Genomic DNA, 15,935 nt, shown 5'->3' on the forward strand with positions numbered 1-15,935 from the left:
TAAAAAATTTCGGAAACCAACTCATTGTCCAAGAAGGCTTAGAAAGGAAGACCAAATCCTGCATCAATTGATGCAGAAAAATGCCACTCCATTAATTTAATAACAGGTTTCTGCAATCTGCTTTCAGGGCTGAATCTTACACAAACATCGTAAAGGAGATTCAGACACAGAGTGACATAATCTAGGTGCACTTTTTTTGCTGTCTTTTAAGTGTTTTACTATCCTCACCCTATGCAATCACTCATTCTGCCTTGCCCTGCCTTCCTTTCAAAGGATGTGGATGCTGCAGATATTTCTTAGCTTAGTGCCAATGTAGCTAAAATCAAGGAATTAAAAAAATTGCTGTCTATATAGCTGTTAAACTAATTTATTCTACCACTTTGAAAGAATTAGGGCAGCTTTTTGTGGTGATTTCATGATTTGATAAGAGGACTTCAGTTCTCAATCCATCGTAATTCTAGGTGCCTGACACTTTGTATTTTGTTCCAGTTCTCACTGTGTTGCTTCCAACTGTCTGCATTCAAAGCACTTGGGGATGTTTTGCACAACCTTTTACTTGCCTTTTTTATTTTTTTTAATCAGTAATTCAATTTCACATTAAAATACTTTCTTCAATATACACTTAAGTTCTGCTGATTTCAAACTACACAAAAGATTTTTGTTTAAAGATGGAGGTCCTGGACTCATAAAATACTGCCTGGATCAAGAACCAGGGTAAGGTCTTACCTATAGTGTCTTTAACCCTATGGAGATGCATATAGTGAGCTACAGAATGAAAAAACATGAGCTCCAACATCTAAAGTCTTACAAAATTATGCAAATCAAGAAGAGATAATTATTTGCCCTTCCCATTTGCTCTTTTCTTACAGTTAAGTGACAGTCATGCTTGTATCAAGTGTTACTTGTTTCCTGAGCAACTTACTGGACTCATTTTCTGTACAATACTGAGAAATTAATATTTTTAGAGATAGTTTTTTAAAGATAATTTTTAAGATGCCAAGAGCAGTATAACTGGAAGGTCTTACAATGGTGCTTTTGCCAATAAATTTACCAGTTTGGATTCTTTTAGATACACAGTAGTTGAAGCTGATGTGAATCCCAGAAAACTATTGCTATGAAAAAGTGAATTCCATTCCCCATGAAAAGCAGAATCAAAACACTTGCATGAATATTTTTTTTCTATGTATGTGATATAACAAGTATCTTTATGCTTACATGCTGATTGCTAATGGGATGGTGTATGGTGCATGGACTGTGACACAATAGATCTGAAGACCTACAGTGAAAGTTGAGAGACCAAGATAAAGTATATTGAAACTTTGTTCAGGAAATTTCTACAACAGTTGACTACATTGTGTTGTGTTTCACATGAATTTATAGCTTTACAGGATTTGAAAAATGAAATCATGCTTCAAAGTAGTTTATTATTAACATCCTTCTCTCAGTTAGGGAATTAAATGTATTCTGATACATGGAAACAAGTTTCGCCTGCATATTTCTGATACTGCTGCATCTTATCCAAATGCTAAAAAAATCAGGAAACATCACTTTGACAGAACACAACAGCCTGCTGAGGTGCAGTGAAAAGAATTTTATTTTTTTAAGTGGGATTTTGCACTCCATTTGTGATATTGTTTGGGCTACTGTTCTTCTTGGGCTACCATCAATCATCATCTCCTGTCTCTACTGACTTGAGCGACTGGATCTCTAGAAAACCTATCTTGAAACTCTTACTCCATCTGAAAGTTTATTTTGCATAACAAACACATTTACAGCAACCCATCTGAAAACCTTTTAGAGGTCCTATTACATGGCCTGGGATATTACTCGTGGTGACAGGAAAATAATGCTGTAGTCAAGGGTTGACAAGATGAAAAAGAATGATGTTACTTTATTGCCTATTTCTTGGACAGTGTCACACTCTGCTCAGCAAGGACTGTGGGCCATACTTAAGAGTATTTCAGTTTTGAGGGGTATTTTTTTCCCATCTTGAAAGCTAAGAATCAAAATACTCTGCAACTGCCATTTAAAATAGGACCATCTTTGCTGGCTTCTCTGTGAGATTACAGTACTTGTAGTCTAATTGAGATATTTTTAGAACCAGAAGTACCATATGCAGCTGGAAACCAGGTTGTTTGGCCATTGTAAGACACCCAAAATCTTAGCAATCCTTAAACATGTCACATGAACAGTTCTGCATTTTGCCAATACTGGTGTTCACACCAGTTATTTCCTCTACTTTTCAATCAAACACACAGACACAAGTGAGAAAAAGAGGGAAACAATTTCTTTGACAAGAAGGTGCTTAAAATAAATGGGAAATTTTGAAGGTGATAAGAAATTTTAACTGGCAGAGATAGAACACAGCCCCGTGGTCAGAGAAAAAGTGGTATTGTCAAAAGTGTATAGCAAAGCATGAACATATTTGTAAAAGGAAAAGTGTTGTATGACTTTGTACACTGTCAATATATAATGATGAAATTCCTACCCCATAGGCTTGTCTGGGCACACAGAGCCTGCAGTGCTGGTAAGACAACTTTACTGCTATAGACACATTTAGACAGCAGTGTATTTACAGCTAGCAAAAATAATGAGTTATGCAGATCAACCCAAGCATGGCTCAGTAGAACCTTTAAATTTCCAAAACCCAAGGATATATATTTATTTTCCACACATAATGCACCATGATATTCACATATATTGAATTTATTTGAGATATGTTCCATTCCTTTTTCCTAGGATAGCCAGACTGAGAGTAGGTTTCACTACACATGGCACAGGGGTACTCTGGGCCTGGAACAAGTGTTCTCTGACTATCAGTGAATACACCAGATCAGAGACATTTTGGCATTGCTTGAATTGTTCTTAATATGTAAATCAAAAATTCCTGTCAGTCCAGCACCAAATATTACCAGCATCAGGTTCATATTAATATCTGGTCATATTCAGATGTGGCAAATGACACCTTTCTGTGGTGTAATGGCAATTGATAGCAGAGACTCAGAAACAGCTCAGGAGTGTCAGATGTGGTCCCAAGTTAGCACTTGCAGGTGAATTTCACAGTGCGGGATTAAAGTGTTTTATCTTGAGATCTCCTGGTCTTATCATATGATTGCAGAATGAAAAAAAAAATAGTGCCTATTATACATCTAAAGTCAAATGATTCACTGCACAGCATATCCACCATCTTCCTTTCAGGGCTATATTTCAAGAGGTTTGGCAGTGAAACAGCCTGGCTGTGTGAGAACAGAAACCTCCGCTGGTGAACAGGGAGAGTGGCTCTGTAAAATTAGCCACGGAACAAAAAGCTGAAAAATGGGGTAGGGGCCGTGGGTGTTTTGATTTTAAAAATGCTTAAATGTTCTTTAATTTATTTGTTTGGGTTTTTTTCTATTGAACACATAAACGAGAAATTTATCACCCATACAATCTTGTCTGTTTCCGAGGGGATAAAAAAAAAAAGTGTGTTTTCTCAGTTTGTGCAATTCCAATTGTTACAAATGGGAAAAGGTAGTGAAAATGTCTTGACGAATTGCCCCCAGCCCCCTCCCCAAAGGATGGCTATTTCGTTTCTGGAAGGAAAACCCGAGCAGCTACTTACTGGAGCTCAAAGCACAGTGTGGCGGTTTAAGGCAGTGACAGTGCGGGGAGAGGGGCACGCTGTGTCCCCCGCCGGGAGCAGTGCCGGTGGCCGCCGGCAGGACGGGCGGCGGGGGGAGGCCGGGGGCCGCCCTGGCCCCGCTCCAGCGGCAGGTGGATGCTGCGGAGCCCGGCGCGGGGCTTCCCCGCTTCCGAGCGCTCCGGCCAGCCTAGCTGTCGGTCTGTATTAAATGGCTGCCTGCTTTTCGGGGCTGCCGACTGCTTCACGGTTTGGCTGTTTATTTTTATTAGCAGCTCTGCCGTCTCTCGGGGACAGGTCCCCCCCCCCCCCCCCCTACCCTCCACCCCGCAGCTTCCCTAGGTGAGGCTTCATCCCACCGCCTGCCCGTCCGCCCCCACCTCAGCCCTTCCTCCCCTCGCCCTTCCCGGGGAGACGCCGCCGCCTGATCTCTCCGAGCATCCCCCGGCCCCGCATCCCTCCTGACTCTCCTGCTGCTCCCGGCCAGGGTGCGCCTGGGTGTGGGCTGGGGCCGGCCCGGCCGTGCGAGGCGAATCGCGGCTTTCCCGGGAAGCAGGAGGCGGTGGCCGGCCCGGGGGCGGCGGGCTAGGGCAGGGCAGGAGCTCCGGAGCGCCTCAGCCCCGCGCCGGGGACCGCGCCGTGCCGGGGAGCGAGCGGCTCTCCAGCCCGCCTCGATCTCCGTGCAACACCTTCACCACCCTTGTCCCTCCCCCACCGCCCGCCGGTTTTTCTTTTTCTTTCTCTCTCTCTCTCATCCTCTTTTTTTTTTTTTTTTTTTTTTTTTTTTTTTTTTTTTTTTTTTTTTTCCGCTCCTCCACTCTCCTGCGGCGAGTTAAATATTTCTTTTGTTAATTGACGCCCAAAGTGTTCCCAATCCCTTCCCCGCGCCGCCCGGGCCGACCGAGGACGTGTGCACGCCCAGATCCGCTCGGTGAAGCAGCACAGATCCGCGGGGCCGAGCGGGTATGTGCGTGAGGAGGAGGTGGTGTAAAAGGAACGACGGGCACAAAACAGATTTGAGAGGAATAATTTAACTCCGGTGTTTGTTGTTTTTCAGGGGTTTGTTTTTTCCCTTCTCTCTCTCTCCTATCTTTTTTTTTCTGCTCAGGATTTAAATGTCACTCAAAGCATCCCCAGATCAGCTTTCCGCTCGTCTCCGGTTTCTTCCGAGGCATTAATTGGATCACACGCTGCATTTGAAGAGTTTGGGTGTTTTACCCACTAAGGTAAGAGGGCTTGTGCACCTACATCGGGTCTGGATGGTCAGTGAAAGCCTTTCCGAGTGGTGTTTTTCTTCCCCTTGGCCCCCCTCCCCCAGCTCCCTGGCCAGGTTTCGTTCTACCTGAAGAACTGGCATCCCTGGGTTAACCATCGGACGCTATAGGGACAATGCGCCGGGGGGAGCGGGGTCGCGGGGGCTCGGCGCCCGCCCCTCAGGCACCAGCCGGTGACCCGTGGGAGCCGGCGGTCGCAGCCGGCGACCCCCACAGTTCCCAATGCCTCTGCTCCTGGAATAGCGCCTGGCATCACAGTAAGGAAAGAAACAGCCTAATCCCCTCTTACAAGAAACTATTCGTCATCATATTTTTTTCCTCCGTGAGAAATATTGTAGGCGCTCATCTCCCTCCTCCTCCCCCACCGCCCGCCTCCGTTGCCAGCGCCGGCTCCTTTGCCCGCACCTCTCCTCGCTTCAGGCGGTTCTTTCCAGGGACTAAAAAGTTAAGCTGCCCCCTCTCTCCCCCCACCTGCCCCCATACGTACGCAGTGCATTCTCCTTTTTAACTATTCTCCCTGTGCCTAATCCGAGTCCGTCCAGCCCCCCCAACGCTTAAACTAGGTTGCAAAGCCGCTGTACCCTGCAACTCCTAAAACTTCTCTTCTTGCTGTGATTTATACTCTATAATAACAAAAAGGACAACAAAAATATACTGGATCCTCCTGTGGATTATAATATATATTTTTTAAATAATGCATTTCCTTCTTCCCCTTTAATTTTTTTTTTCAAGGAAATTTGCTCCATCTCCAGCAGCAACCACTGCTCCTTTTGATGTTGTGGTACGCCGTGCGCATGCGCTTCACATTAGAATTACTGCACTGGCCAGAATAAGTTGGATCTCTTCTTCTCTTCACTGAAACCCTAAATCATATCGAAAGCTAAAGGGATGCTGAGAGTCCGGAAAAAGGGTTACTTTGGGATTTGGTCATTCCCTTTAATAATAGCTGCGGTGTGTGCACAGAGGTAAGTGATTAAGGTATCTCTTTTCCTTTACTTTGAATTGCAGTGCATGCTGCTGCTGAGAGGAATGTACAGCTGGGGGCTGAGAAATCAGAAATAATACAGTATTATGCTTTCTTTTTTCTTCAGTGTCAATGACCCTAGTAATATGTCACTGGTGAAAGAGACCGTGGATAGACTGCTGAAGGGCTATGATATTCGCTTGAGGCCAGATTTTGGAGGTAATTTGACTGCTTTTGCATAAGAGAGGTTGCATATCCGGGCTGGGTGCGTTGTGTGTGGGGGCGGTTTCAAACGGTTTGTGGGTGCTGTTGCTTTGAGGGGTGTGCGTGTTGCCATTTCCTGTAGATGATCCAAAGTTAAGCCCATTGTTTCTTAATTTTCTTAGCACAGGATGCTCTTAATGCGATCACTTTAATTACTTGTATATTCATAATCGGTCCCTCATTGTGTGTGTGATGATACTTTACTAACCTGTAATTAAACCGTTGTTTAACTGTTTCTACCGAGATGCAAATCTCTCTTAAGTTCACCAAACGTTTGTTCCTTTCAGGCTAATGTGCCTGTGATCACAGTTACTATTTTCGAGTGCAAGATGTGCTGTTAAACTGATACAAAAATGTCATTTAACCCCCTGCGTGCTCCTACTTCGAACTAGTTTGTTTATTTCGGATGTGTTCGCTGTGGGTGACCCTTTCCCCCCCACACACCTTGTGTCCCCCATCCCTCCCCCGGGGCTCGGTGCTGGCCGTCCCCGGGGCGCGGGGCTGGCCGTGTGGCGGGGGTGGCGGCCGCGGAGGGGCGCGGAGGGGCGCTGAGGGGCGCTGAGGGGCGCCGGCACGTGTGTGTGTGTGTGTTACATAAAACACCGCGGATGGCCGCCCCGGCGGCGCACGGTGCGACCCGCGGGCGCGGTGGGACCCCGCTGAGGAGGGGGGAAAAAAAATGGTGAGGAGCACTTCATGCCTCCCTCCTGACTTTCTGGCTATGTTTAAACGTCGTTTCATGTGTTTCACAGGGCTGTGTTCGCCCTGCTAACTCTGGTAAGAATGAGTTAAGTTCTTAGAGATCACATTGCGGACCATCTTGTTGGTTTGCAGGTCCCCCAGTGGCTGTTGGCATGAACATAGACATTGCCAGTATAGATATGGTGTCGGAAGTCAATATGGTGAGTACTTAGGGTTTGGGGCCGCTCGCTCTCGGAGGGGGGGCGGCCGTCGCTTCCCCCGCCCCTGCCAAGGCGGAGCGGTGCCCGCGGGCGTGCGGGGAGACCCGGCGCGGCCTCCCGCCCCGGGGAGGTGGCGGGGCGGGGCACACCGGGATGCCCGGGGGTTCGGCGGGGGCTCGGGGCAGGCCTTGCCCCGTCGGCGGCGGCGGATGGCGGGGCGGGGAGCGGGGGGCCGCCCGGGCTGCGCGGGGCCGCTCCTGCCGCAGCTCCGGGGTCGCTCCCGCCCTCAGCGCCTTCCCGCGAGCAACGGCGCCCCCTGCCGGCCGCGCGCGCGCACCGCACGCGCCGCCCCGCGCGCCCGCCGTGGGCCCGCCCGGTGCCTCTGCTGAGGCCCTGGGGCCGTGGTAAAAACCAACCAACAAACAAAAAAACCCCAACAAAAATCAATAATTGCCGTTGTCTCTTAGCAGAGCACTTTCCATTAAAGACAACAAAAGGGATGTTTTTACTTTCGTGTGTGTTCAAAACTTACCTTCCCCCCCCGCCCCCCAGCCTGGCATTGTTTCTGATGGTCATGAAAGAGTCGATGATTTTAGAAGTTTATTTTTTCCTCGATGTTTTTCTCTCTTACCTAAATACTTGGAACTGACGGTGCTCAGATTCTGAACTTGTTCAGAACTTAGTAATTTGACGTTTCCTGTGTTTCACTTTCATCACCTGGGAAACCAATGAGATGTAGAGAAAATTGGACAAGTCTGATTCATGCTGTAGAAGAGGCTGTTCTTGACTTAGATTAAACTTTACTAACATTCACTTTTATTATTTGGAAATGTTTGGGGTCAAGTTTTGAAGTTTTGTCTTAATTTGCGTGTTAATTGTTTAAGGACACGGAATTTGGCCTAACACTCATAGGGGCTTATAAAGAATGACATAAAACACTGAAACACAGTAGCACATGATACAAAAGTGATGCAAAATAAACGTGATTTTGTCAAGTATTAGTGAATGGAAGTTTATTGTTTGAAGCAAACTTTCAATTATTCCAGGTTTCAAGTAAACATCTTTCTAAATACAAGTGTGATTTTAGGGCTATTGCTGTGGCTGTAATAATGCATTTGAAAATAACACCTGGAAAGTTATCAGTTGTTTTAATATCATTGTACTACTAAAATATTTAACTCCTCATTGTTCATGTTTGAGTTCTCAGAGATGTTGCACTGAATGGATTGGCAAACATTTTTTCTCAAGCTGGGTGACTCTTGTGATATACAGGAGTTTTTTCCATAATGTAAAGTAAAGCCCTTGGCCTAATTTGTGGATAACATTACAGGTGATTTTACTGTGAGACAGGGAGGTGTTGGTGACAGAGAGCTTGATGCTGCTCTTTTTCAAGGAAACCTGAATAATTTCACCATCTGAAATATTACTTTAGGAAAATTTCTAAGTGGCTAAAAGGGGCTTCCAAACTTTGTATCACTAAACTTGTTATTTAGTGTTCTCCCTCCAGGAGCTTTAAGCCCAGAGGAAGAAAAGTACCTTGTATTTTAAACCACTTGTTTTTCGTTAAGAGAACTATGGGTAGGAGAAACGGTGACATAGAGTTATTTCTTAGACAGCCTTGAGCAGTGAAGGAACGATGAGGGTTCCTTGCTGGGACTGCAATCTACCAGGTCAGTGTTACATCCTCCCATCCCTTCAGAACTGGAAGGTTCTTGGGAAAAAAAATTGTAAAAAAATCCTGTGAATCTTCTCTTTGTTTCTTTGAGTGGTTTCTAGACATTTGGTCTCCAATTAAAGGTAATAGCATATCAGAATACTGTGATCTGACACTTACAGCCTAACTATATAAAGCAGTATTATTTTTAGTATTCTGTAGTGAGTTTATTGTGTTTCTATAATGAAATGTTTGACCTTTCTGAAAAAAAAGTCTTTTCAGAGTATCTGCAGAACTCAGAGGAGGGACTGTATAGACAATTTTGTCCTACTAATTTGCCTAAAGCATTTAAGCTCTGGGCTTTTTTTACTCTAAGAAGCCACCTATTTCTTAAACCCAGGCAATCATGTTACATAATTTATTTTTTTTCCAAGATTATAATCTTCTTAATTGCAAGATGTAACACTTGATTTTACAATGGTCTATAAAACATAACAAGTCCTAATATACCCTGAATATAACCTGAAATGGATGAGGAGAGAGGCATACAAGGAAACAACAAAATACTTAGTATGGAAGGCCTTGGCTTTTTTACTTGCGAATTCACCAGAATTTGGGGTAGAAACCAGGAGGAATACCAAGGAATGCTAGATTTTGAATTTTTTGGATTTATGGACCTATTTTTTTCTAAGCATGGCCTTGCTGTAGCTTTGTTTGTAGTCATGGCAAACACTACTGACTATAGATAAAGGCAGATCATTGCCTGGACTTGTACTAACATTGATGGGATCAAACTTCTGCCTTGGGAGAAAGGATAAATAATCATAGTTATTCAGTTTGAGATAATTTCTGTTAATTTTACCATTAATTTAGTTCAAAATTCAATTTTTTCTCAGTCTTGATGTATTGCATCTACCATATAAACTTGTGCCACCCTACAGGCAGAATGTTTTTGTCACTCCAGTGTCATGAAGTAAATCATGAAGTTTTCACTTTGTTGAACAGGAGAATTTAGACTTGCTCTTATAGGAAGTAAAAGTATGTTAGGGATGTTCAGGAATATTATTGTTGACTTTGAATTCTTAAAGAGGTCATAAGTACTTGCATCATAAAGAACTCACAGTGTATTAGGCTTTACAAGTGCCTTATAAGTATTTTTTTATGCAACAGAGCTGAAAGTGTAAGCTGTTACCTTAGGTAGTGGGAAACTTGAACTAGCATTTATCTGAGTTTACAGAAATGGTTTCAAAGTAGTGGTACTTGTGAATATAAGTTGTTCCAGCTCTGGGGAATGCACTGAATGTACATGAGAAAAGTAAGAACTTCAAGTGTATGTGGTTATCAACAAATATGACTATTTGGATTAATTTCTTGGTATGCGGCAAAGAAAAAAAATATACAGCAGTTATTTTATGCAATACAGAAATGATTATGGCTAATTCCACTCTCCACCAGGTCCTGCAATATTGAGTGTATCCTTTATTCTAGTTATACTACAGATTTTATTAGGGTTTCTCTTATTCAAGTAACAATGGAGAGCAAAGATGGAGATCTAGGAAGACTACTCAAATGGTTTTCCTGGGCTAATGAATTTGATGTTATGTAAGATTAGCTGTGTTGCAGTGAGTCTAATGCAATGTTCACATTGCCTCATTTTCCTCTCTGTTAATTTTTGGAATAGACCTCTTGAAAAGGTAGCAATGAAGACTATTCTCCATTCTAATTTTCTGCCTTTTTCTCCCAACTATTCCCTCATAAACTCTTTGTGAAAATTGGTGTAGGTTCATTAAGAAGTGCAGAAATAAATTTTCTTCCCTAGACATCCCTGAAGAATCTATGTAACATGTTATGCATTTGATCTCTGTAGATAAGACATGAGGATTTCTATGGATAATGTTGGTCATGTGTTAGGTTTCAATGTCTTCGCTTATTCCCTATTAAATAGGTCAACATTTCCTTCAATTTTTTTTTTTTTTTAAATTTTTTTTTCTTTCCCCTTGGCCTGTGGCTATTCTGGGATTCTAGTACAGAATGTCTTGAAAAGAGAGAGAAATATTCTGTAGCTACAGATTTTGCTCAGGAAATATACACTTTTTTGAGGTAATGGGTTGTATATGTGTACTTGGGTGACTGTATGGTCTGGTATCACTATTGTCTAGGGTTTTTTGTCTAGATACAAGTATAATTAAATATAACTGTTCACTCTGTGGATCATTGGGTTCTGCAGAGAGGAATCTGAACTGCTTATTTAATTCCAAGTATTTGCTTGCTTAGTGGGCAGGTTTTGGCACATGGAGTCAGTGGTGTGTGTGAGGTTAGAGACGATGGATTGGTTTGTCTTAGTGGGAGCCATTACCGTTGATTGAGAGCATAATCCTTCCATCAAGAGGGAGTTGGGGAAACAAAGGAGCTGTTACCATCTATCAGGGAAAGGTTTATTTCTTAGTGTGTCCCAAGTTTTACATAGCAGAGCCTAATAGCTTCAAAGCTCTAAAAATAAAAGGATTTTTTTTTTTTCGATAGAAGTTATATTTCACTTCTGTATTTGAGTTATGCCAAAGTTGCACAAAACAATATGTATAATACTCAGAATACCAGAATATTCTAAGAAATGTACAGGAATAGCTGTACCAGCTGAATCAGATGGTAGACCTCTGATTTTGTGTTGGTCTTGATAATGGAAGCCCACTACTGGTTTGCTTAAAATCTCTCCTTTTTCTTGAGGTATTTTCAGTAGGGGCCATTAACAAAGCTCAGGATTAGATTATGAAAAACATTTAGATAAAGAAAACAACAGGAGCTGTCTTGCTGCCTCTCAAGTAGCAGCAATTATCTGTACGTATGTCAAGGGAAGAGATGGCTTATGATATAAAAAAGAAGTGTGGATTAAGTGGAAAGGAAATAGAGTGGAGCTCTTCCAAACCCCAAAACTTCTTGGAAAAGTCTTGATAGAGTGAAATGAAAACAGGAAAAATTGTCCTATATACACTGGTGTGGAAAGAGCTGAGGAAAATGGTCATGAAAATGGTTTCCGTCACCAATATCTTCTTTCGTTAATCCTTTCTAGTTGTTTATGTTGCTGCACATATTTTAGAGAGAAAAAGGAGAGAACAGGGCTGAAAATGCCTTGAAAATGAAATATTGGAATATTGAGAAGGTGCTGCTCAGCTAAATACTTCTATTGCCAGAGACAGTTGGTTCTATTAGTTTCTCTGTGTCATAAATGCATATGTTTCCTTACATAAAACTGCATTTCTCAGCAGACAGTTTGAATTTGGCTCTTGTCAAATTATTGTGCTTATACATTACTGAGTCATACTGAAATGTGTCTACAGAGACTTCTCTAAATGCAGAGCAGGTGATGTATGTCTTAGAAGTGAGAACTTTTTACTGAAAACCTTGTTTCACCTTTTTCTTCAGTTACTCTTTGGAATAACATCACAGGACATTTTTGAACAGAACTAAATTGCATTAGTATGGATTTCCATTTTTTGTTACTACATGGCTCTAGTTCAGGCATTTTCTTTTCTTAGCTTAAAGGTATGTGAAAATAATTAAGATCTCCTATGTTCAAATAAAATATTTATTCTTTAGGACCAAAATGAGTCTTCCTATTGATATGTGGATTGAAGTTTTCATGCCGGTTTTGCTAGAATATATGTAGCCACAGCATTAAAAGATTCATCTAGAACATATATGGAGGAATATAGCGAGTTTGAAACTGCTTTTATGAGATAGCACACAAGTAATTAATTATTATGTATATTTATATATATTATGTGTATCTATGTTATACATCTCTAGAAGCATGACGTAATTCTCATTTTTCTTTAAGGTCAATATAAATGGTTTGTTAATTGGATTGCAGTTTCAGTGTGCTACAGTGTTGCAAGACTTAAATCAGTAGAAAAGTCTTGTTTGGTTGGTGGTGGTGATTTTTCAAAGTGATCACTCACTTCAGCAGACCAGGGGATGGGTTTTAGTAATTTTAAGAGATTGCTTTGGAGGTGATTTATAGTATTGAATTAATAATTATTGTCTTGTGGAGTTTTTTTTATTTTATTTTTTCCTTTAAGAAAGCCTTGATCTATAAATACTGAAGTGTTTTGGCTCTTGCCACAGAAGAAAAGATAAATTTATCTTTAATATATTTTATGGGCAGTGTCTTGGTGCTAATGCGTGGGAATGAACATGAAGTGCACTTGTTAGCTCCTGGTATAGGCTGCTTTATTTCATAACTCCTCTATTGAAAATCACATAAAATCTTTATAGATGAGCCGTGTAGTAGAATAAAAGATTTTTATATTGTACTCTACAAACTTGTTACAAGTTTAAGCTATTCCAGTGGTTGTATTTGTGCTCCTTAGTGACTCCAAAGTCTGTCAGTGCATCATGACTAAATCCTTATTATTCCTCCCTCCCTTTTTTATCCTCATACATCATGCAACCCTCCTCAAGGTTTATAATAGAACCTTTCGTATTCAATCATGTTGAAGTACAGTCTTGTATAGTAATAATTCTTTTTTTCCAAAAGTAATCCAGATTCCTAGTAGACTTCTGGTGGTTACTGCTGTAGTTCTCTGCTAGTGCTTGTAAGAATTAAGTAAACAAGGTTCAGTCCCCTCATTTCAAGGGATGGTGCTCATCCATAAGGTAATTTTTGTAAGTCCCCTTTTAATACATGGAAGATGGCATCTTGTTTGTCTTTAGAGATGATAAGTTCAGAAATAGTCAAATGTCTGCAGTTATTAAAACTGAAAAATTTGCTACTATGAGTGGATGCAATCTGTCTGTACCTGTGTATAATTACATATGAATTGTGGTCATTGACAAATGTCAATTGTGGGTTTGCAGAAGGAAAACCAGGACAGAATCAGCCTTTGTATTCTATTGTAATTACTCTAACTATGCTTCTACAGGGATTTTCCCATCCTGCTCCCATTTCTTGACAGAGATGCTGTGTACAGTGGGTGGATTACAGCCAGGACAGCACAAACCCTGGAGGAATATAGGGGCATATATACAGTTGCAGGCTTGCCTTTCTGGGGGCCAGTGAAGTAGCAGTGCTCTCTTTTCACAGCTTTTCCCTACAAAAATCTTTGCATGCAAATTTTCTGGCTAAGTATTTTCAAATTAGTTGAACAATGCAAAGATCCTCCCAAGACTTGGAATCACACCAACTGCATATGACGCTTTTGTATGAGTTTTCCAAATAAGGGTGTAATTAATTCCCAATAAAAACTAGAAGTTCTGTTCTAAATAAGACATTTAATATTCAGGACATTGACATATATGCAACTGAATACAGAATATGTACATATTCAGTGTAGTTTATCACAGGCCAGATAAAATACTGGGAGTGTCTTCCCCTGTCCCCAGACTTAAAAGAGCAAGGGGACTGTGCTATTTCTGTGTATCTTGAGCTTCTTTTTGCGTATCTCCATCAAAGCTAAGGCCTATTAATTTTTATTCTGTAAATACTGACAGAGGGATTCATTTGTTAGTTTTCAAGTAATAAGAATTTAACTGTGTAGGGAGAAAATCAACCCTTCTGAGAGATGCATTTTGCAATTCAAGTGTGTGCTGTTATAGGAAATATGTCACTTCTGAGTATTTCCACTGATTTTTCCTATAAACAAACCATTGATTCTTTGTGATTGTGCTGAAAGACAAGCTCAGCTTTATAAATTTTGAACAAGTAGAAGAAATTTACAGAAAGCTTGGCCTTGGACAGGAGCACTATATTAAATCACCCTAATGAAAGCATTACTTAAAAAATTCAGCTCTTCAAAGTGGAAAGTTCACGTTCCAGTGTCTGCTTTCTGGACTATTTCTTCTATAATTTCTTCTTTAATGAACAAGCGTTTCTATTAACCAAACAACGCTGCAACAATGGATTAAACCCCAGAATTTTCCTTTGCGACTGAGTGTCCTTATTACTAACTACATTTGAATGTCTCTTTTCCATGGCCATGTGTTCTGCATCCCTTGCTGCAGAGCAGCCTGGCTGTAGAGAATGCTCTAGGTGGAAACACCTCCCATGGTGTTTGGGAGTGGAAGCATTCGGATGTCAGGGGACACGAATTAACCTATGAAAGGCTGACAACACATCCTTTGCCTTCTCTTTCACTGGAAATGTTTTTGAACCAGAGTAGCCATGACTTTCTGTTACAGTAGACATTACCTAAGCACGCTGACTGTCTATATTTGCATGAGATTTAAATATTGTCAACCTGTGTGAATGGGCTGCCATAGGAGCAACATGCCTGCTTACCTGGAGCAGTTCCTTCCTGAGTAGATGTGCAGTGCTGATCCTTGTGAACTGGGAAAACTGAATCATCAAAATGGCAGAAACTTGTGAATGTAGTATTTTTCAGAGGTTAGTCATCACAATTGCCTTGAAAAGTTGGTTTTGATTGACATGGGACAAAAGGCTCTGATGTACAAAATGCTCTAAGTGTTGTTTATTTTTAGATACAACCCTAGGAGAGAAGTTGTTATAAGGTGTAGAGTTAAGTAAAGGTCATGCTAAGCCCAACTGAGATGAGAAGCTCTTCCAGAAATGAGTGTGGATATTCATGTATTTGGGATGTCTCAGAATGGCGACTTGTGATTTAGATTTCAGAAGTCTTTGTCATTCTACTTCTTGCATTACATATGGCTGTGAAGTAGCCAGAAGTTCCTACTGTTTTCAAGGAACTGAAGGAATCTATTTCTCAGTAAGAACTAACTATTGAAATGTAGTAATCAAGTACTGGAAAAGATACTGAAGCCTTTTTAAAAAGCATTCACTGGCATGGATGCAGAAGCCTTTGGAAAATCTGATCCCAATTTCTATTGTAAATTGATTAATTTCTTTTTCCTATGGAAGTTTGAATTGTTTTTTAATAATTGGAAGAGATTCTTTCTGCTTGACTGATTAAAATTAGTGTTCAGACTTCTTAAATTTTCTGTATAAACCTTTTAAAACATATATTGTTTAAAAATAGAGGCACATTATTGCACCCACAGTGCAAGTAGTGAAATACTGTTAATTTCTTTTGGTCAGTAAGGGTGAATGTGTTGTCATTTGCATAACAGTTATCACCCAATAGTCCAGAAATTTTTATGGTCCACTGTCTAATCCTTATTTGTTTCTTTTATAAGTGTATTTTTGAGTTAATGGACCTTGTAGCTCCAAAGAACTTGTAGAGCATTGTGGAATCTTTTTCCTCTCCCAAGGACTGATGACCCAATAGACTCTGCTGGCTCTCTCAGG

General features: G+C 41.3%; 1 protein-coding gene across 1 annotated transcript; it reads left to right on the plus strand.

Annotated features, from left to right (window-relative positions):
* The first annotated feature begins 4,602 nt into the window (after positions 1 to 4,602).
* LOC136367402 (gamma-aminobutyric acid receptor subunit beta-2-like) lies at positions 4,603 to 7,051 on the plus strand. Its single transcript, XM_066328965.1, has 4 exons — positions 4,603 to 4,845; positions 5,626 to 5,858; positions 5,985 to 6,076; positions 6,956 to 7,051. Exons 2-4 carry the CDS (start codon positions 5,782 to 5,784, stop codon positions 7,033 to 7,035), a joined length of 249 nt encoding a protein of 82 aa, XP_066185062.1. The 5' UTR covers positions 4,603 to 4,845; positions 5,626 to 5,781; the 3' UTR covers positions 7,036 to 7,051.
* Positions 7,052 to 15,935: the final 8,884 nt, after the last annotated feature.

Source organism: Sylvia atricapilla, chromosome 14, assembly GCF_009819655.1.
Source record: "Sylvia atricapilla isolate bSylAtr1 chromosome 14, bSylAtr1.pri, whole genome shotgun sequence".
NCBI classification, from domain to species: Eukaryota; Metazoa; Chordata; class Aves; order Passeriformes; family Sylviidae; genus Sylvia; species Sylvia atricapilla.

Excerpts from the sequence above, each read along its gene's own strand:
- LOC136367402 (XM_066328965.1), top strand. The coding sequence starts at position 5,782 with ATGCTGAGAGTCCGGAAAAAGGGTTACTTTGGGATTTGGTCATTCCCT. Across the intron at positions 5,859-5,984 it reads GCTGCGGTGTGTGCACAGAG|TGTCAATGACCCTAGTAATA; the intron begins GTAAGTGATTAA and ends TTTTTTCTTCAG. Across the intron at positions 6,077-6,955 it reads CTTGAGGCCAGATTTTGGAG|GTCCCCCAGTGGCTGTTGGC; the intron begins GTAATTTGACTG and ends GTTGGTTTGCAG.